General features: G+C 57.6%; 1 protein-coding gene across 1 annotated transcript in view; it reads left to right on the plus strand.

The window, feature by feature from the left end:
• Nucleotides 1-997: 997 nt before the first annotated feature.
• The window catches only part of UNC5A (unc-5 netrin receptor A), a 63423-nt gene continuing 43659 nt past the window's right edge, over nt 998-20761 (plus strand). Inside the window, exon 1 of the mRNA XM_052643875.1 lies at nt 998-1067. Coding sequence (XP_052499835.1) covers nt 998-1067 — 70 coding nt within the window. The remainder of the gene's footprint in view (nt 1068-20761) is intronic.

Here is a 20761-nt window from a genome sequence, read left to right on the forward strand (position 1 = left end):
CCAGTGGTTCCTTCACGCCCACGTCTCCTGCGAGGTGCGCGCTCCAGGCGCAAACACTGCACGTCTTGTTGATTGCGCTGCGTCCTAGCGTTGTTTTCTTTAGGTAAACGGTGCGGTGGGGTTAGAGAAACCTAGGATCACTCTGAGGCCCACCTGGTTCTGTGGCTGGGACTGCGGGTGGCCCCTAGTCTGTCCTACCCGCGTACCTCTGCGCGCGGGCCAGGGCCCGGGAGCTTCCCGCAGTCCCCTATCCGAGCCGCGGGCTGGGTGGCGTACAGCAACACGCCGAAAGCCTCGGAGCACGGCCGGGAGGTGCGGAGCAGGGTGGGGTGGGGGAGAGGGCTGCGCGGAACCGCCGCCGGACACCGCTGTCCCTGGCCGCTGTCTGCAGCCTGGCGCCGCGCCGGGATCGCTGCAGCCCTGGGCCCCTCCCGGGCCACCTGTGCGCTGGCTGGCGGGCCCGGGAGAACCCGGATCCGGAGAATCGATCCACTCCGGGTTTCAGACTTTTGGCCGGTCCCTGGAGATCGCGCAGGGAGGTGGGAGGCCTCCCGCCCACCACCCCAGCCTCTCCCTGGGGGAGCCTCGGGCAACGCCGAGAGGGATCCCCAGAGCTGGGGGTGGCCCGTTCGCGCGGCGCGGGGCTGCTGGGCCCCTCCTTCCTTCCCCCGCCCCGCCCTGACGCCGCCCAGCTCCGTCGCTCCAGTCCGGGTTTTGCGGCGCCCGCCGGCCCGCTCCCCGGCTGCGGGCTCCGCGCGGCGGCTGGCTCTGTGCGCGGCGCGGCTGGCGCTGCGCTCCGCCCCGGCTGCATTGCTGCGCTCCCGGTGCCCAGGGGAGGCACGCGCCGCGTGCGCCCCGCAGCCGGCCGCCCGGAGGCAGCGCAGTCCGCTGGCATGGGCCCCGGGGGTGTCCGGGGCCGTGGCTCTGGGCTGAGGCGCTGAAAGGCGCCCTCCTGTCCGCGGGGCCCCGCGCCCGGCCCGCCCGCCTGCCCGCGGCCATGGCCGTCCGGTCCGGCCTGTGGCCAGCGCTCCTGGGCATAGTCCTCGCCGCCTGGCTCCGCGGTTCAGGTGAGTCACGCGCGCGCTCTGGGAAGGCTTGCGGGGGACCGTGCGCGCGAATGCTCGCTGCTCTAGGGGTCTTCTGACCCGCGCTGCTGGACCGGGTTGGGAGCCCCCCGAGGCCAAACTTTGCGAGGCGGGACGCGGGGGCCGCCTGTCGCTGCTGCGCAGCTTCCCCGCGCGCTTCCCCGGAAGCCTGGGTTCTGCCAAGTCCAGGAGCAGCTGTCAGCGCGTGGGGCTGGCGAGTGTAGACGCCCCACGCCTCTAGGCGGGGGAAGTTTGCTGGTTGCCCGGCCCCAGCGCAGGGTTGGGGGTTTAGATCAAAGCCCCGGGGAGTCTGGCTTGGCCGGTTAGCCGGTGAGAGGGTTTTGACCACATCCCAAGTGCCCAGGAAATTGAGGACGGGGTTTAAGATACCGTTTCCCGGCAGCATCTGCCCCAAACAGCTACTCACAATTCCCAGCTTGGCACCTGGCCGCTGCCCACGTCCGGAACACAGTGTCCTCCTCTGTCCCCGCCTCACACTCTCGCACAGGCGCACACTCAGGCGTGGAGGCGCATACCCCAGCCCCCGAGCCCCTGCAGTCCTGCACAGTGGACGCACCAGGGCCCCGGGCCGGCACTGTGGCTCCTGGCCTTCCTGGTGCATAGGGGCCAGAGTTGTGTCCGGGGAAGCTCTACCGCTCTCCCCACTCTGTTTCTCTGCACAACCCTTCTCCCTCCCCTCGTGTCCCTTTGGCCACCCTCACCTGCCCCATAACTCAGCCCTCAGCCCACTCCTGGGGGTGGGAGGAGTTCCCCTGCCTCCTTTGTCTGCTCTCCCCGAGCTTCCTTCCACCTAGGCTGAGTTGTTGGGGCCTCCTGATGGCTGCCCGCCCCCCTGCACTTAGCAGAGCTGAGCACCTATATGGACGGGAGGGGGTCATTTGTGTGATCAGGGGGGCATGGAGCTTGCCCTAGCAATTCTCGATTCTTGCAGCCCTGAGACCCTGGGGGCTGCCGCTGAGCCTGGCCAGGCCATTGTTAATCCCAGAGGTGTCAGAAGGGAGCACTAGGGTTCCTGAGAGAGGAAGCCAGACTGACTGGAGAGGAATGAGTGAAAGCTCGGAAAGCAGCCTGATGATTGAGGCCGATGTCCGTTTCCTCCAAGGGCCTCTGCGTAGTGCATCCTGCATCCACTGGCTAGCCGCCCTCCCCACCCTGCCCCCTTCAGTCTTCCCTCCCTCCCCCCATCCACTCTCCTTTTCCATCCCCCCAGCATCCCCCCACCGAATCCTCACTTTAACAAACCCCTCTGCCCATGACCTCCCCTCCGCATCTGGGAGATTGCACTACCACTGGGTGTGTGTTCCTGTTGCACACACGTGCTTGTTAGGAGTATGTGTGCATTACTCAGGGGGCACGGGTTGAGCCACTGACTGTGGTGAGCTGGGGGGTGTTCATGCCCCGCGCACGGGGGGAGGTGTTGCTAGATACCCCGTAGGGGCCCAGGGCTTGTTTACTGAGTCAGATGCATGCGGGAAGGTTGCGTGGTCATATCTGCATGTCGCCCCCATGAGCACGTGTGAGGGCTCTGGGCTGGCATGTGTGCCCTGGTGACGACGGGGGCTGGCGATGTGTGCAGCCCGGGTATGTGTGTGGCCAGATGAGCGTGTGTGGTGGCAGGCCTGCTGCACGTGTGTGATGGTTGTGAGCAGTGGCACAGGTGAGCATGTGTAGATGAGAGGGTGATGGGTACTGGTGAGTCCGGGTGCCGCAGCCCCGGGGGGTGCTCCGTGGATCCCTCAGGAGGACATAGAGTCCAGGAAGCGCATCCCAGGGCCATGGGGCACCTGTCGGGGCCTCGTGCAAGGTTGCCCAGGGCCCTGGCGGGTGGGCACCAGTGCCGCAGGGCTGCCCTGGAGCAGAGCCTGCCTCCGGCATCAACCCTCAGGCCTGTGTGAGGGGCTGCTGAAGGGCACAGGGTCCTTCTTGTCATTTCGGGCCCCTTTACTGCTGGCCCCCACAGGTTCTGGGCACATGTGCCCAGCATGCTGGCCCTGCGCTGACCCTGGCTCCTCCCGCATCGTCCATTCAGCTCCTTGGCAACAGCAGCCAGTGAAAAATGGGTCTGAGGGAGGGACAGCCAGCCAGGCTGCAGGGGGCGCCGGGGGCCAGCAGGATCAGAGCCTCCTGCTCCCCAGGCCAGGTGCCCACCCTCTGTCTAAAGCCTGTCCCTTGGCACACTCACCCAGGCAGGTCCTCTCTGTGCCCCCACACGCAGAAACCACCTGTCTCACAGGCTTTTCCCATTCATACCCGCTCACACAGCTGGCACCTGCCTCCCCGCCCGTGGGCTGAACACACCTGCCGGCTTCCTGATCTCAGATCTCTGCACTCCTGAGGGGAGGGGCCCACGGGGAACTGGACCTCCTGAAAGGGGGGGGTGCTGAGGGGCATCCCTGAGCCGTGGTCACTTCCTCAGCCCCTCTCCCACCTAAAGGGTTGATCCAGACCCACTTTCCACCCCCCATCAGCTGGGGTCATTGGTTGCTGGGAGGGGGTCTTCATTCTTCAGGGCTAAGAGATACTCTGCTCTCACTCACCATGCCTTGGGAGGGGGGTCTGCTCTTTGGCGGCCCCCCAGGCACCCACAGGAGAGGGCTGGTCCTCTGGCCCTCCTGCTTCTCCTGCCCTGTGCTGGGAGGAAATTCCTTTAGGAGCTTGGGGACTGGCACTGATGCAGGTACCAGACCCCCAACCTAGACGCACTGATGGACCTGGTTCCTAGGAGCAGCCAACTTTGGCCTTAGCCAGGGGCCAGGGGACTTCCCAGGTAGCGCTAGTGGTAAAGAACTCACCTGCCAGTGGAGGAGATATAAGAGACACAAGTTTGATTCCTGGGTGGGGAAGATCCCCTGGAGAAGAGCATGGCAACCCACTCCAGTATTCTTGCCTGGATAATCCCCAGGGACAGAGGAGCCTGGTGGGCTACAGTCCGTGGGATCACAAAGAGTTGGACATTACTGAAGTGACTTAGCATGCATGCCCAGGGGCCAGGACTCCCCTGTCTCACAACCCTTTCTCTTGCCTCGCGCTGCTCTGGGCCCCAGACCTGCAGACTGAAGCCATGAAGTCTCAGAGGCAGAAGCTGCCCTGAGCCAGGTATGAGGGATTTCTCCAGGCAAGGACCCTAGTGCTGGGCTTGGCTGCCTCCTGAGAACAAGTGTACAGGCACACACACACACACACACACACACATGCACACGCATGCATGCACACACACATTATTTCGTGCACATGCCCAGACCTGCTCTTTCCAGGCCAGCCCTCTCCTGCAGTCCATCCTCCCAGGCCCCCTCCCCCTTTCCCCCAGCCTGAGGCGGGAAACCTTGGAGCCTCTCTTGGCTCTAACCTTCTCCTTCACGCTTCATGTCTAATCTGTCACCAGGTCCTCCAGCTCAGCCCGACTTGTGACTTTGCTCATGTCCCGCTCCTCCTTTGCCCCTCCCCACCCCAGCCCTTTCCCCCTCACCTTTCTCACCTGGGCTGGTGCCTTGGCCACCCCTCACTCCCTCCCTCCTCTGCATCCTCCACCTAGACTGATGCTGCCGGTGCCCAGGCTAGAAAGCACGAGAACGCCTTCTGTGGCACCCCAGTGGCAGCAGGTAAAGTCTGAACCCCCAGCCCAGGAGCCCCTAGGGAAACACCTGCAGCACACACATCCCTGGGCAGACATGTTGGCAGGTTAGGACCTGGCTCCGGCCATCCACACTCCCAGACAAGCTCTGGCTTCCACCCACTGTACTTCCCATGCCTTGCAAAACGTGGTGCCCCCTCCCCCCGCCAGCCAGCCACGGTCCCCATCCTATACCCCGGCATCCTCAAATTCTGGTCAGGGCCAGGCCAAGCCCTCGCTGCGGCTGCCAGTCCCCACTGTGCTGTGCTCTTCTCAGCCTCCAGCTTCAATCTAGCCCCCTCCAAGAGGCCTCCCCCACTCCTCCTAAGACCCGTGAGGGGGCCAGGGCCCACCGGTAAGCGCCAAGTGGGCTCCAGGACAGAGGCACTGACTCTTTAGCCCTGGAGTGGCCTGGGGCAGCTGCCAGAGGCATCTGGGGCGGGGAGGCACCTCCTCACTCGTGCCAAGGCTTCCCACAAGTATTGCCATTGTCAATGGCACCATGACCCTGTTCTCAGCCCCCAACATGCTCCGAGTCACAGCCAGTCAAATGCTGATTTCTCTCTTTATTTCCTCTGCTTGAGTTTGAGTTCTCTGGCTAGACAAGGGGGCAGTGGGATGGGCGCTGTGGCTGGGGAGTGGGGAGAAGTTTGCTCTGTGCCCTCGCAGCTCTCCTCGTCCACCCGCCTCACAGCCATCCCTGTGCCTAAACACAGACTGCCCTGCTCCATGGAGGCCGGCGATGGCTCCTGTCCAGGGCCAGGACCAGCTAGCTGACGCCCCCACACAGGTGGCTCCCTGGAGCCTGTATGTTGTGGGTCCCTCACAGGTGCGCCCATGTCTGTGGAACAGGAACCTTGCCTGCCCCAGCCCTCCCAGGCATAGATGTTTCCAGGTGGGTGTCTTCTCATGTGAATAATGTAATTCTGGGCCCCAGACCTGCTAACTCCAGCCCCTGGAAGGTGGGGCTGAGGGGCACCCCCCTCTGGTAGTACCCATACTGACCCTGACCATCTGTCTGAGTGGCCTTTTCCTCGGGCCCCACTCCAATGCTCAGGGCTGGCGTTGACACCAAGACTGGAGGTTCATTGAGCACCAAGCAGGGCTCCCAGTTCCCAGATCCAGCAGAGCCCAGCCCCTGGGCCCCAACCCTCCTCACCACCCGGATGGGCACCCAGCTTCCTGCAGTCAATTCTGCTGACCCAGCTCTCCATTCCCCTTGTCTGCTCCCATGAAAGTGGCATTGAAGGGTCCTCCTGTGATTCCCTGGTGGCTCAGATGGTAAAGAGTCTGCCTGCAATGTGGGAGACCTGAGTTCCATCCCTGGGTCAAGAAGATCCCCTGGAGAAGGAAATAGCCACCCACTCAGTATTCTTGCCTGGAAAATCCCATGGCTGGAGGAGCCTGACATGCTACAGTCCATAGGTTTGCAGAGTCGCACACGGCTGAACGACTTTACTTTTACTTGCTTTCCTGCCTCTGGGGAGCCTGTAAGGTAGAGTGGAAAGGGCAGGGCTTTGGAGGCAGACAGGACAGCCCAGGTTTCAGTCTAAGCCACCTGACCTTGGATGAGAAAATTTTTTCTCCCCAGCCTGTTCCCACCTTTGGAGAATGGGGTCACCTCTGCTCCCTCAGGTTAGAGTAACGAGTTGATGGGCAACACTGAGCGCCCAGGTGGACCCCAACATGGAGTGGGTACCTGTGTGCCTCCTTCCTCCATTTTCCCTGGCATTTGAAGGGATGTGAGTTAGGACAGGGTGGGGTCTTAAGCTGTGTCAGGCTCCAACCTCATACATAAGAGAGAAGACCATCTCTATAAACTGTTTCACTTCTTGCTGCCCCTGGGAGAAGTCATTGCTTCTAGTTGGAAGAAGCCTCCTACCCACCCCACCTCATCTATACTCATACCACCCCTTGCAGGGCACCTGCTTCAGACACTTGATTCAAACACCAGTCCCCCCAGGGTGCAAAGAACTTTGGAGGTTCTGTGAAGATGATGATTTGGGCCTAGTTTGTCCTGGATCTGTGGTGACCAGCTCTGACACACAGAACATAGCAGCAAAGCAGGGGTGGGCACCCTAGATGCAATTCAATTCTGGTTCAGACTCTGCCATTGGATTGCTGTGTGACCCTGGACAAACCACTTAACGTCTCTGGGCTGTCTTCCTCTGTATGCTAATGGGCTGGGCTAGATAACTACTGGGGGCTATGCCCAGAGAGGCTGCCTCCTGAGCCCAAGATAGACTGTGCACTCAGCAGCAGGTTCCCCCAGGAACTGTTCACACCTGACCAGCACCTGCCAAAGCCACCAACCACGCTGGCAGCAGCTGCCTGTGTTGCCTTGGAACCAGGTGGCTGTTGCAGCAGGGCCGAAGGTGACTGTGACATAGAGGTGGGAGCTGGGAGTTCCAGGGCCCTGGCAAGGAAGCCAGGTCCTGTTTAGCTGGTTGCACACCCCCCCAGTGGCAAATACAGGCCTTCACAGGATCCCCAGAAGGTCAGCGTGCCAGTGCCTGAGGCCTACCCACTTCCCAGGGACTGACAGAAGATGCCACAAACAGCCTTTGGCCCCCTGGGAGCCAGAACCCCAGGCATGTGTCGAAGGTGGTAGGGTAGTTGAGTTGGCAGGCTCTGGGGTCTGGGTTTGGGCCAGGGCTCCCCACGAGGGTGAGGCAAGGGAGGGGCCTAGGATGCAAGATTTAAGTCGTGCAAGTGCAGGGTATGACCCTGAGAGCAAAGACTTCCTTACATCTGTGTTCTCGACACCCTCTGCCCCACCCTAGTCCTGGCCGTGGATGTAGCTCCTCCCTGTACTCCTTCATTTCTTGTCTCTAAAATATCTTGTGTGCATGCGTGCTAAGTTGCTTCAGTCGTGTCTAACTCTGTGTGACCTCAAGGACTGTAGCCCACCAGGCTTCTCTGTCCATGAGATTCTCCAGGCTGAGTGGGCTGCCATTTCCTCCTCCAGGGGATCTTCCCCACCCAGGGATCGAACCCGTGTCTCTTATGTCTCCTGCATTGGCAGGCGGGTTCTTCACCACTAGCACCATCTGGGAATCAGCCAAAATATTATAAAAGGACCTAATTCACAGGGTCCTTGTATGGATTAGGCAGATTGATGCATGTCCATCCTGGCATACAGGAGGTGCTCAATAAATGTGAGCAATCGAGGTGACGGATACGGCAAAGAGCACTGTTCCTTCCTCTCCTCTACTATAGAGAGTGGGGGAGCCCTCCCTCTTTGTGGAAGAGGGTGCAGCTAGGGGTCCAGGAAAGAGGGCAGAGGCCTGGGGATGGGGGGCTGGCCTGTTGTCTTTTCTCTGCCCTCTTTGAGGGATGATAGGGGTAGGGCAGTGATCAGAAGCCCCCTGCCCCTCTCTCTCTCCAGAGGGAGAGTGGTCATTGGCTGGGCCACCCCAGCCCTGTTTGAGATGGAGGAGACAGGGAGATTCATGGCCATCAGGAGAGGCCTAAGTGGCAGTTGCTCCCCAGAGTAGACCACAAAGGGCATATCTGAGGTCCCACTTAGATGGGAAAGGGGACTCAACTCCCTGCCTGTCCACAGTGAGAGCACCAAGGGCCAGTGTCCTGATGGGTGAGTCCCCCAGATTCAGGCCCCTCCCCACGCCAGGATGTCACAGCTGTGTCCCTCTGGAAGGCTCGGGGTCACCTTGAGCTCCAGGCGAATGCCTGGCTGAGGTCTGGGGAGGGGCAGTCAGTCTAGACTGACCCTTGGAGAGGGAGCTCTGGGCCCTGTAACCCACCCCCACCGTAGACCTCTCCAGCCAGGGTGGCGGGTGCGACTCCCCGTGCCCCACCCCAGGAGGTTTAGCCCAGAGCCTGCAGGGAGATACACCCCGATTTAGACCCTCCTTACTGGAGCACAGACCAGATGGAGTTGAGGGGCTGTTGGTTTTTCCCATATCCGCATCTTTCCAGCCCTTCTGTCCCCCTCCCCCACCAAAATAAAAAAGGGGGATGACGGGCACTGGCAGGTAGGAATGATTCCTTATCGGCCCAGCGTGACCGGAGCCTTCCCCTCTTCCCAAACAACCCCCACCACGTTGTCCGGGATAGCTCGGCGGGCGGGGGTCCGGGGCTAGCGGCAAGCCTCCCGCTGGGCGGGCGAGCTGCGGGGCACGTGAGCGGCCTGGGGCGGCAGGTGCCCGAGCCAATGGGAACCCGAGCCCAGGGATTAGCAATTAGACGCGGCGCCCGCCCGGGCCCTGGGGAGGGGCGCGCCCCGGGGGCCATCCTGGGAGAAGGGGCACCGCGAGTCCAGCCCCGTGGCCTGGGCCCCGGCCCCCGCCCACGCCCGGCGCGGGGTAATGAGTGCGCGGTAAACTCGGCGGCCGAGCGGGGAAGGGGCGGGATCCCTCCGCCCGCCAGCCCGCCCGCGGCCGCCCGCCGGATTAGCGGCTCTTTGTTCCGGGCCTGTTAACAAGTTCCTGGCTGAGCGCTCGGCTGCCGCCCGGGGAGCAGGCGTCCAGCCTCCGGGCACGGCTGCAAGGCGGCCTCTGCGGCTCCTCGGTTGCCGCGCTCGCCCGGCTGTAGCTCTCACCCCCGCCGCCTGCTCCCGGATCGCCGGAGACGTGGCCCCGGCAGTGGGCCCCTCTGGCGGTCTGGTGGGGGTAGCGCTGCCAGAGCCCCCCGGCTGACCTCGCGGCGGAGAGGAGGCGATTGCTGGAGCACCTCCCGTAGGCGTGCGCCGCTGGGGTTCGTCTCATTTTCCAGATGTGGGAGGGCACGGCTTCCCGAGGTCCCGCGCTGCCATACTAGGCAGGCCTGGGGTTTCAGGATGGGGTTCGGGTGTCTCTTCCTTCTGCTAAGAGGATTGGAAGCCTGGGGCGTTAATAGGAGGAGGCTTCGGAATCAGAAACTGTCACATCTATGGTCATAATTACCTTGGTGATGGTGGAAACCTGCCCAGTGCTGGACTCTACCGGCATCTTGTGATCAGATCCGCAGGACAACCCAGGAGGTAGGTGAGGTTAGGTCCCATTTGTTAGATGAGAACATTGAGCCTTAGAGAAACGGCAGAGCTGGGACTTAGTTACTGCTTGGCCTCACCTCCCCCACCCACACCAGCAGGGGACAGAACAGGGTCCCATATGTCCATTTACTGTCAGGGCCTTGTCTGGTGTCCCATGGACTTAAAAGCCCAGTGGAGAGTCACAGGACCTTGCTTCTCTGCATGATCTTGGGCTAATCCGAAGTCTGCATGTGTGCTAAATCTCTTCAGTCCTGTCTGACGTTTTGTGATCCTATAAACTGTAGCCAGCCAGGCTCCTCTGTCCTTGGTGTTCTCCAGGCCAAGAATACTGAAGTGGATAGCCATGCCCTCCTCCAGGGGATCTTCCCAGACCAATGACCGAACCTGCGTCTCTTAGGTCTCCTGCATTGGCAGGCAGATTCTTTACCACTTGCTCCAGCTGGGAAGCCCTAATCCCCTGTCTCCCAGAGCCCATTTTCCCCCTACATCCTGCCTCTTCATACCACCCTGCCACCAGGGTACAGGCTCTTTCTAAACCTGGGCTGGGATGTCCAGGTCACAGGATTTTAATTATAAAAATCCCTGCGGGTCAGCTTTCCAACTTAGCCGGGGCCACACACACACACAGGGTGGCTGGGACTGTTCAAAACAACTTTCTTACATAAGATGAATCTTTTGTGGGAAGCTTCCCCAGATAGCTCTTGACTTTTCTTTCTGGAGCCACAGTGGGTGGATTCTCCCTTTTCAGTTACTTAATACAAGGCCCCATCTGCCCTTTCCCAGGTCAGGCACCTCCTGTCCACTCAGCTGTTCCTCATGTAGCAGGTTCCAAGTCCCCTTCTCTATCTCCGACGTCTTTGTTAGCTTCTCTGGATATCAGTCCCAGGAGGGCATCCCACTGTGACACAATGCCCTGGCACGGACTGTCATAGGATACTAAGTGTGTCTGTTGCAAATATTGGAAAACCCAACCCAAATGGCTTAAGCAAAAAAAGGGAGCAGGGAAGGATTTTTTGCCACGTGTAACTGAAAGGCCAGGGGTAGCTCTGGCTTCAGGCATGGTTGGATCCAGGGAAAATGTATGACCAGGATTCACCCCTCATCTCTGCTCTGGCAGGGGAGGGAAGTATTGCTGCCACTCTCCAAAAACCTTTCCTCTCACAGTCCCAAGATAGCTGCCAGGAATTATCAGAGCTACATCCTTGCAGGCCCAATCCAGGAAAAAATAGAGAATCTCTCTTCCCTTAGCCATCCAACAGAAGTCCTAGCCTCTCCTCATTGTTCCAACTCAAATGCTGTCAGAATGAGCCCGTCCCCACGGCCAGTGGTTATGGTCACGCAGGAGAGCTTGGGCCCAAGCCACCTATGTCGCTGTCCTCTTACCATGGCTGTTACTCACAGCTTCTCGTCCAGGGAGAAGGGATTGGCACACGATCCTCAGATTAACCAGTATGCTATCAGTGCATTTTATCCAAGTATTTAATAAAAATCCTGACTAGCTCAAAGGGCACAGCCTGAGGCTCAAAGGTAAAGACCCAACTGTGGGGTAACCTTAGTCATTTAATCAGCTGTGTTAGAAAACAATGCTGGCCATTCCAAAGATTTTGCGTTCCCTTTAATGTTGTTATCACCTGGTTTGTGCATCTACATTTGCTGATCTTGAGATATTTTATCAGGTACCTGGCTGAAGTCCAGGCACACTGTCTCCGGTCCGGGCCTAACCTATCAGAGCAGTAACTCTATGATAAGAGAAGCTGGTCTGGTGTGACGGGTCTTTGGGGGTCCCAGCTTGTCTCCCAGTGTCCCTTGGTCATGTGAAGCTGGCTCAGATGCGCTACCAGAACCATGCCTGGGGTCTGCATCGGGTTCACCAGGATGGGGCTGTTGCAGTGGACAACTGTTGGGTTTGTATCTGTCCAGCTTCCATTCCTAGCCCCACCGGGACCCTCTGACCTCTCCTTTGGTACGCGCATGGTCAGTATTCAGCCCCTTCATCTTGAAAGCAGGGCCCAGGTAAGGCGGGTTGGTAATTTCCCTATCCTGGTTCCTTTACTGCTTCAGAGCGTGCTTTTTAAGCCTCTTTCCCCTTCTCTCAGCAACCTGGTTTCTCACTAGAACTTCCCCCTTTTTGCTTAAATCTGTAAGAATTGATTTCTGTTGCTTGCAGTCAAAGAACATAGCTGACGCATCCACCAAATACAGCCTTCTTGCTTCTTCGGCCACAGTTGACTCATCTGCCCCGTGACTGCTCCAGGCCTGTGCCTGGACCTGGGCTGTGGTTTATTAGGACCTAGTGGCCTGAGCTCATTCACAGCAGCCACTAAGCCTGTCCTGATCTCACCTCTGGCCTTCAGTGCTTTCTTACTAGTGTTTATCCTGCCTCTCCACTTCAGTGTCCTCAGGTGTAAAATGGTGGAGTGGAGAGGCAGGCCTCCCAACACCTCCCAACCAGTCAGAAGGCCCACCCTTTCTGGGGCCTCCTCCTCCAAGCCCCCCCTGCCCCAGGTTGTGTTGGCATTTCCCACAAACCTCTGCTGGACCTGAGCGTAGGCTTCCCAGCTTGGTCTCATCAGTGGCACTGCCCTTGGTTGGTGGCCAGCTTTCCATGTTGGGCATGTTTGGTTAGAATATACTGCCCTGACACTTTCTGAGAGTGCTTTCCTTCAGATCTTTTGAGATCACACAGCCAGAGGCCCATCTTTGAGACCCACCCAGTCCTCTCAAGATCCCTTGCTTTTAAGACTCCTGGCTGCACTGAGGGGGCTTGTCTTTGGGGTGAGTTGCCTGAAGCCTGGCACCCATAGGCTAGGATGCCCTTCAGAGGGTGGTCAGCCGCCCCTCCCCAGCAGTGATGTGCTGGTGAATGTTTAACAGTTGGCTCTCCGGGAAAATGCGGGACAGAGCTGCCAATTTCTATGGTGTAAATACTCCCACGATGGCCTATTTCAAGCTACCAATGTGATGTTGACCAGCTTGCAAAATTCCAGAAATTCTAACAACAGGCTCTCCTAAGCCAGGATGAGCTGGCTTCAGCATACGGCTTTCCCCTGGTCACCCCAGCCCTATGAAGAAGTGGTCAGAAAAAGAGAGTGACAGTGGCTCCTTGGGACCTCCCTGCTGGATCCGTTGACCTCCCCAGCTGTTCAGTGGACTGTAGGATGGGGTGTCAGGCACTAGATGGTTAAGAGTCAGGGCTCTGAAACAGAATCCTAAACTGGGTGACCTTAGATAGGTGATTTCATCTCTCTGTGCCTCGATTTTCTCATCTAGAAACTCTGGATAATGAAAGGCCTCTACTTCGTTAAGGTTGTGAGGATTAAATTAGTTATTCTGTTTGGAACACTTAGCCCAATGCCAGACCCAGGCTGAATGTTCTATAAATGGGAGCTGCTGCTGATGCTGTGTGGACAGTGACAGGGATCTCACTCTTGGCCTCCCTCTGTGACACCCCCGTAAGTGGTAGCGGGAGCAGGTTCTTGGTTGACAACAGTGGCAGGGAGCATCGGGGCAGGACCCTGCAGATCTAGAATCTTGGGAAGGTGCTCTTTCGGGGGTGATGGGCATTCATGAGGGGGCCTGAGAAGGAAGGTGGATGTAGGGAGAAATGTCTCGTCCAGAGGACTTGACCAGGTGTGACTCCTGAACAGCCTGGAAGCCAGGGTGGGTTCCCAGGACGTGCAGAGCAGAGAGGTGGTGGGGGCCACAGCAACAGTCAAGAGCCCAGACAGGCCAGGCAAGGACAACCCATCTGCTGACCTGCAGACTAGATTGTGGCTTCAGGGCTGGCCCTGGCCACACCACTTCCTCTGTTCCCAACTGTGGGTGTCCCAAGGCCAGAGGAGGAGAGGGACCCTGCCTGAGACCTTAGCATGTGGTAGCGCTGGCCAGACAGGGAAGGGAGGGGAAAGAGCACACAGGCGTTCCCTGGTGACAGCGTGTGTACAGGGGAGCCAGGAGGCGCAGCCTGGCTGAAGCAGACGGTGCCTGTGGGGGACCAGTGAGCGACAGGGCTGGCTACATCGTTGAGCTGGGGAGTGACAGGCAGTGAGCAGTGTTTAAGGAAGATTAATCTGGCAGCACATGGAGGATGGATGAGAGCAGAGAGAGGCTGGAGGCAAGGAGACCAGCCAGGAGGCTGCAGCGGTCATCCAGGCAAGAAATGACGAGGCCTCCCTTCTCAGGGATCAGGCAGTGGGGATGGAGTCAGAGATGGATGTGGGAGACGTTTGAAGGGAGGAGCCTCTGGATGTTGCATGTAGGGGTGAGGGATGGGAATGAGGCAAGCATGATTCAGAGCTTTCAAGCCTGGGAAAATGATGTCAGAAGCAGAACAGGGACGGGGAGCCTCAACAGGGGAGAAGCTGCAAGAGGGCCTTATAGAGCTGTGAGCTTCACCCTGCCAGGCCCTGCCTAGAGCATGGACATCAGTCAGGGACTTTGGCCACAAGCAACAGAAACTGGTTCTAGTCAGGTGAAGCAAAGAAAGTGTGACCAGGGTGGTCAGGGCTGGCAGATCCAATGGGTTAACCGAGGGAGAGACAAAGTCATGTCCTGGGAGAGAGGTCCTCAAAAGGTCAGGGCAGTGATGGGGCGGTCCTGTGTAATGCAAGGCACTGAAGGCAGGAGGGAGAAGTGGATTTGCTTTGTTCTGTATAGCCTTAGAGGGTAGGGTCAAGACCAGCAGGTCAGACATGAGAGGCTGAGAAAGACCTTCCTAATGAGCAGTGACAACTGGCCTTGGCAGGCAGGGGCTCCCCATTGGTGGGGCTGTTGAAACAGACTCTGTTGGGACCTGTCAGGGAGACTGTGGAGTGGTAGCAGGTGGCCCTGGTGAAGTCCCACAGTAAAGGGGAAAGGGTGGACTTTGGAACTGACTTGGCCTCCACCCTCAGCCCCACTCTTTTGAGAAGCGCCTTGCCTTTGGGAACTTGGCTCTCGGGAGGGATGACCTCACCTCGTGGAATTTTGTCGTTTCTTTGGTGCTCATTGTTTTGACTACTCAACACACGTCACCAGCATAGCACTCTTCTCTAGGTGACCTCTCCAACACCTTGGAGAGGTCCTGGTGGGACTGTCAATCAGGGGGCCCCACCCTCCTCCTAGAAAACACCTGACCAGGCTGGCAAATCCTAGTGGAGATCTTAGGCATGGTGATTGGTCCATAGAGGCCCTGGAACCTGGCCTAAGCCAATCAGGATCCTTCCCATGGTTTTTCCCACCTGGCAGTGGAGGAGCCCTCCTTTTTCCCTCTGGGATCGGCAGCTGTGAAGATGCAAGCAGAGATGTTGGACCAGTGGCAGCCATTTCCCCCTTGTATGGAGAGAGCCTGGCTGCAGAGGGGAGTAAGGCCAACACACAGAGACAGGCAGGAGAGGGAGCTGTCTGGTGGCCCCAGAGACTCAGGAGCCCACAGCTTTTCCCTCAGTCCTGTGAGCTCCCCCCACCAGCCTTCCCAGCACTTGAACCAAGAGCTCCCTGCTTTAGGCTTATGCCAGCTTGGCTGGATTTCAATGTCCTGTATCTGAAGGGACCCTAGCACCAGGTCTCAGGAGGACAAAGTACCCACCCAGAGGTGGCTGGGTGGCAGTGTGCAGGGCATGGCAAACTCACATGGCAGACAGAACATTCTAGACAATAGTAAGTTCATATACAAGTCCAGATTTGGGGATTCCCTTGAAAAGCTGGATCTGGGCACTGAAAGCCCATTTTCCTGGGTAGGGAGGGGCTGGGACCTGGCTACCTCCTTGACCAGTGTACACCCCTGTCTTATGCACCCCTGCCCCCAGGCACCTTGAGGCTGCATTCTCACCCCAGCACACCAAGAAGTTGTGCGGAAGCCTTCCTCCTCTCCCTTCCGACACTAGAGCCTGCATTTGGGGCCTTAGATTTCACCTGTTCAGCAGAGGTGGCAGCAGCCAGTCAGGTGGAAGAGTCTAAAAGCTTATGGGAAACCAGGGACGGGAGCTTTGAGGGGCATGGATGGCAGGAAGTGGAGATTCAAGGCCTGTTCAGAAGGAGCTGGTCACAGTGAGCTCGAGTCCTGTTGTAAGGGGTGACTGGGGAATGGCTGTGGCTGAGATGGAAATGGAGGATTGGGAGAGTGATTCTGAGGAAGCCAGAAAGAGGCTACAGAGAGAGCCCAGGAGTCCAGGGAGGAGTTTTAAAGTTTTGAGGACGGAGTGGCAGCTGCGAGGAGGGCTGCAGGGAAAGCCCCTGCAGACGAGGCCTGGAAAGCGTGCGCGCACATGCTCATGAGCAAATGGCACCAGAAATTGGTGCCTGAGTTCCTGTGCCCAAGCATGAACCAGCCTTAGGGAAAGGGACAGGTCTGGTTGGCAGGGAGTAATGGCCACTTGGAATCTGAAGAGCTTCAAGAGAAGGACATTAGAAGCCAGAAAGGGATCCTTGAGGGCTGCAGAGCAGGAGCCTGGGCACAGGGATCAGGGGCTGGATGGTTGAGATTGCTCAACGCTTGCAAAGCTCTTGCGCACAGCTTTATGCAGGCAGCCTCAGAGGGGAGGTGACTGCCTGAGTCACACGCAGCCACCGCAGGCCAGGTCCCAGCCCCAGCCCCTCTGAGCACAGATCTGTGCCAGGGGGTTGGGCAGAAGGCCGAGGGCCCCAGGGAGCTTTTGAGGAAAGTTGAGAGGATGGATTGGGGACAGGGCTGAGTGAAGATGCAAACACATCAGTCCTTAAGGAAGCAGTGATGTGGACCTACTGCGGACCTACAGATAGCCACTGAACAAGGCGAGCTCCATCACCACGCTCATAAAAAGTAGACAGACTCAGATAATGAGGAATGCTTTCCAGGATTGGGAAGGCAGGCAGAGAGGGCCATGTGACCCGTGACCCTGGGTGAGCTAGATGCAGGCGCGTTGGCTGGCATATTAGCCTGGATGGTCAGGCCTCTCCAAGGAGGTGATCGTGAGCTGAGACCCTAATGACAAGAAAGAGCCAGCCATGTGGGCAGCACCTCAAAGCTGGGAAGAGCATGACTTGTGGAGGTGCACTGTGATCCTGGCACAGGGAAGTGTGGAGCTGGGTGGAGAGAAGTGGGACTTGTCTCTGTGCTCATTTGTGCCGTGTGCCCCCTCAGCTTCCCGAAAGGTGCAGTCAGAGGAGCTGAGTGGTTAAAGTCCCTCTGAAGGCAGATCAGGAGAGCCCAGGCCTGGGCTGGTTGCACATCACCCTGGACTGGGAGTCAGGAGACTTGAGTCCCAGGCTGCTCTTAGTTCAGGGGGCCCACCCTCTGCCTCATCTGAGAAATAGGGAGGATGACCTGGGCCTGGGCTGCATTGGTGCTGGACCCAAGGCCTTAGAATAGAGAGCAGGAGCTGAGTGAGGGTGGGGAGGACGGAGGATGTGGGGAGAAAGTAGGACAGGTCCCTTCACACCACCTTGCTGTCTCAAGGCCTGCAGTCCCCACTGCCTCCCAGTATCAGATATGACTCTCTAAAATGAGCTAGGGAAGTCCAATGCGGTCGAGAATCACACCCTTCTTGAGTACTTTATTATATAGAGAATCGAGGTAAAATTCAAATAACATAAAATAAGCCATTTTAAAGTGCACAATTTAGTACATTCACAATGTTATGCAGCCATCACTTCTATCTAATTCCAAAACATTTTTATCAGCCCCGGGGGAGACCCCATTAGCTGTCACTCCCCCATTCCCCCCTCTCCCCAGCCCCCAGCGAACCCCAGCTTGCTTTCTGTCACTACAGATTTGTCTATTCTGGGTATTTCATGAGAATGGAATCATACCATGTGTGTCCTTTACTCTCTGGCCTCTCTGACTTAGCATGATTCTGAGGTTCATGCAGGTAGTAGCATGTATCAGTGCGTCATTTCTTTTTATGACTAATTAACGTTCCATTGTATGGATAGATGGCATTTCGTTTATCCATTATCGTTGGCTGATGGACATTTGGGTTGTTTCCAGTGTTGGGGCTCTTGTGAATAACGCTGCTCTGAACATTTGTGTGCGAGTATTTGTTTAAACACCCGTTTTTAGTTCTCTTGGGTATATACCCAGGAGTGGAATTTGCTGGGTCATATGGTAATTCTAGGTCTAATTTCTTGAGGAATCACCAGACTGTTTTCCTCAGCACTGCACCATTTTGTATTTCTACCAGCAATGCATGAGGGTTCCAGTTTTCCACATACTTAGGCTTATTTTTGAAATCATTAAATTCTTACAAAAATTGTTTTTCTCCTCTCCTGGTGCCCAGCTTTGCCAGTAGCCTGAATTCATGTTTATGTTCATCAGGCTGCCGCCAGGCCAGCCAACCCTGCCTGGTGTGGGTTACACAGCCCAGGACTGGCCTCAAAGGGCAAGTCGGGGGATTGGGACAGCTAGAGGGGGCACTTGGCCCTGCAGTGGGTCAGGCAGGCTGCCAGGGAAGGGCCAGGCCTCTCTCTGCCCTCCCGTGCTCGATCTCCCCCCACCCCCGCCTCCTTCCTCCACACACGCCCCCAGTGGGGAGCTGCCCTTGCCGCCCCTGTGCTCCGTTTTGTGTGTGTGTCTCGTCACAGGGATAAATGCAGCTACAAACAATGCGGCGGGCTGGGTGCTAATTTGTCAGACGCAGTGCGTGGCTGTGATTCCGAATACATTAACATTTTCACATGAAATCATTTCAATTTTTAGTGATTAAGAAGTATTTGTTTTAAAGCATTAGGGTGTCGACTGCAGGCCTAGGGGGCTGTTGCGGGGGGGAGCCCCCAGGTGTGACGTCATTCATAGATACAAGCAGAGATCACACCAGTCACTGTCCCACACCCACCCGTACCCACCTTGGGTTTCCTGGGTGTGAGGCTGGAGGTGGCAAGGAAGGAGCAAGTCTCAGGACCAGGAGGTGGAAACCAGGCCCCTAACCTCAAGTAGCAGCCTGCCACCGACTTAGCTTTTTGTGGCACTTATCCGCATTGGAGGACCCTCTTTATTGGCTTGCGTACTTCTTTTCTACTTCCACCCTTATGTTAGGACATAACATTCTCCAGGGGCTGTGGCCCGCCCACTGCTCACTGTGTCCCGTGAGGCTGGAGTATTGCTGGCACTAAGTAGAAGGTCAGAACGTGTCAGATGGATAGACAGGCAGGAGAGAGGACAGATGGGTGGACAAATGAAGGGGTGGGTAAATGGGTGGGTGGACGGATGGAGGGATGGGAAAGGGGAGGATAGATGATAGTTCAGGGGGCACAAAAGACCCCTCACTGTGCTGTGCATCCTGTTAGCCTCGAGTCAAGCTCTGTATGGGACTTGAAGGACACCAGCCCTCTCAGGCAAGTCACCTCTGCTGTGCCAGGCTTCCAGGCACCTGGGTACAAGTTCATCAGCACTAGGGCTGGCACCCACAAGCCTCTGGCCCTCGACTTCCTCATCATCCCCACTCTTGAGAGCCTGTCCGTGCCTCCCTCTCTGAGTGAATGGGAGCCACTGAGGGTTCCCTAGGGCTGTGGACAGACTAGCTCCTCCAGGGACCCAGCTTCTGCCCGTCTTCTTGACCAGGGACGCTCTGCTTCCCTCCCAGGGGCTTCCAAGCAGGGTGGCCCTCTCCAGAGCAACTCCCGGGGCAACTGAGGTCTGGGCATGAACAGGGGACATGTGCACTGGCCTGTGTGTGTGACAGGACACGCTCAGAGCCTGGCCAAGTGGAAATCAGGCTCCTGCAGGCTTCACTCCGGGGGGGTCACACAGGGACCCTTTGTCCTACTTGTGCACCTCCCAAACTTATGTGGTCCTGCACCCCACCCCCATACCCCTAGATCAGCAGGCCCCTCCCCCACCCACCCCAGTGAAAGGAAAATAACTGGAAGCTTTTATCGTTCAGCAGAAGCAACATCAGAAAACAATTATTGTTTTAATTACCTGCTGTCGCCGTACAAGACAGGGAGGTTGTAAAATGCGATAAAATCTTTCATGTTAATGGACTGCCAGCCTGGGCCAGGGTGCGATTTATGGGACTGCAGCTGGCAACTCCAGTCAGCTGGCATGGAGTCCCCCTGAGGCTCCTTCTCCCCATCCCTGGGGCTGGGTCTCCAATGCCAGGGTGTTGTCCATCACCTTCTACGGAGACACAGCAGGGGTCCTTGCATCAAAGCCCAGGAGTGCTCAAGAGTGTCCTAAGGGCTGCATCCCCTGGAGGGCAAACCTTGTGTCAGCCCCTCTTTCCACTTCCTGGAAGCCATGCCAGTGATGGGCCGGGGCTGGCACATGGGCCTGTCTCCCTAAAATATCCTCCAGCCACGTGAGATCAGTGCCCTGGGTACCATCTTGGACTCCTGTGCTGCCCAGAGCCAGCCCTCCCCACAACCCTGCAATCTTGCACCTTCTCCTCCTCCGCCCCCTAAGACCCCCAGAGTCTGACTGCCACCTCCTGGCAGACGTCCTCCCCCATCCTGCCCTCACCCAGCCCACCCCCACTGCTGTGCCTGCATCTTCCCAAAGCACGCTGTGGCACAGCGCTGCTCAGAAACCAGCCTGTTTTGTGCTAAACATCTTTATACATTGTCTCATCGAAGCTTCACAACAGACCTCTGAGGAGGTGCTGTCATGATGCTCCCCGTTTTACAGCCATGGAAACCGAGGCATGGACAAGTCAAGTGTTTGGCTGGCAGTGTGATTTCAGAGGGCTGGTCTGAACGCTATGTGGAGTAGCAGTTGTGGAATGCTTGGAACAGCGCCAGGAATAGAGTTCAGGCTCCAGACGTTTTAGCTCTAATAATAATTCTTGTTGTAACATTGCCGTTCAACCTGGAGCAAGTCACTTGGTTGCTTTCGTTCCACCTCATTTTCCCATCTGTACAATGGGGACAGCAATCACCTATCCTATATGATGCTATCGTGAGAGGGTCAAATAAGCCACGCATGCAGCTCAGGGCAGAGTGTGTGATGAGAGCTCGGACCTGTTAGCTGCTGTCCTTGCTGTTGCTATGGTGATAGTGGCAGAAGTTGAGGTTGTGAAGAGAAGTTGAGTCCACATTGTGCAAGGGCCCCCATGCCACACTGAGGAGTCTCTCCTCCAGCCATCCCAGAGATAGTGGGGA

This window comes from Budorcas taxicolor, chromosome 7 (genome assembly GCF_023091745.1).
Source record: "Budorcas taxicolor isolate Tak-1 chromosome 7, Takin1.1, whole genome shotgun sequence".
NCBI classification, from domain to species: Eukaryota; Metazoa; Chordata; class Mammalia; order Artiodactyla; family Bovidae; genus Budorcas; species Budorcas taxicolor.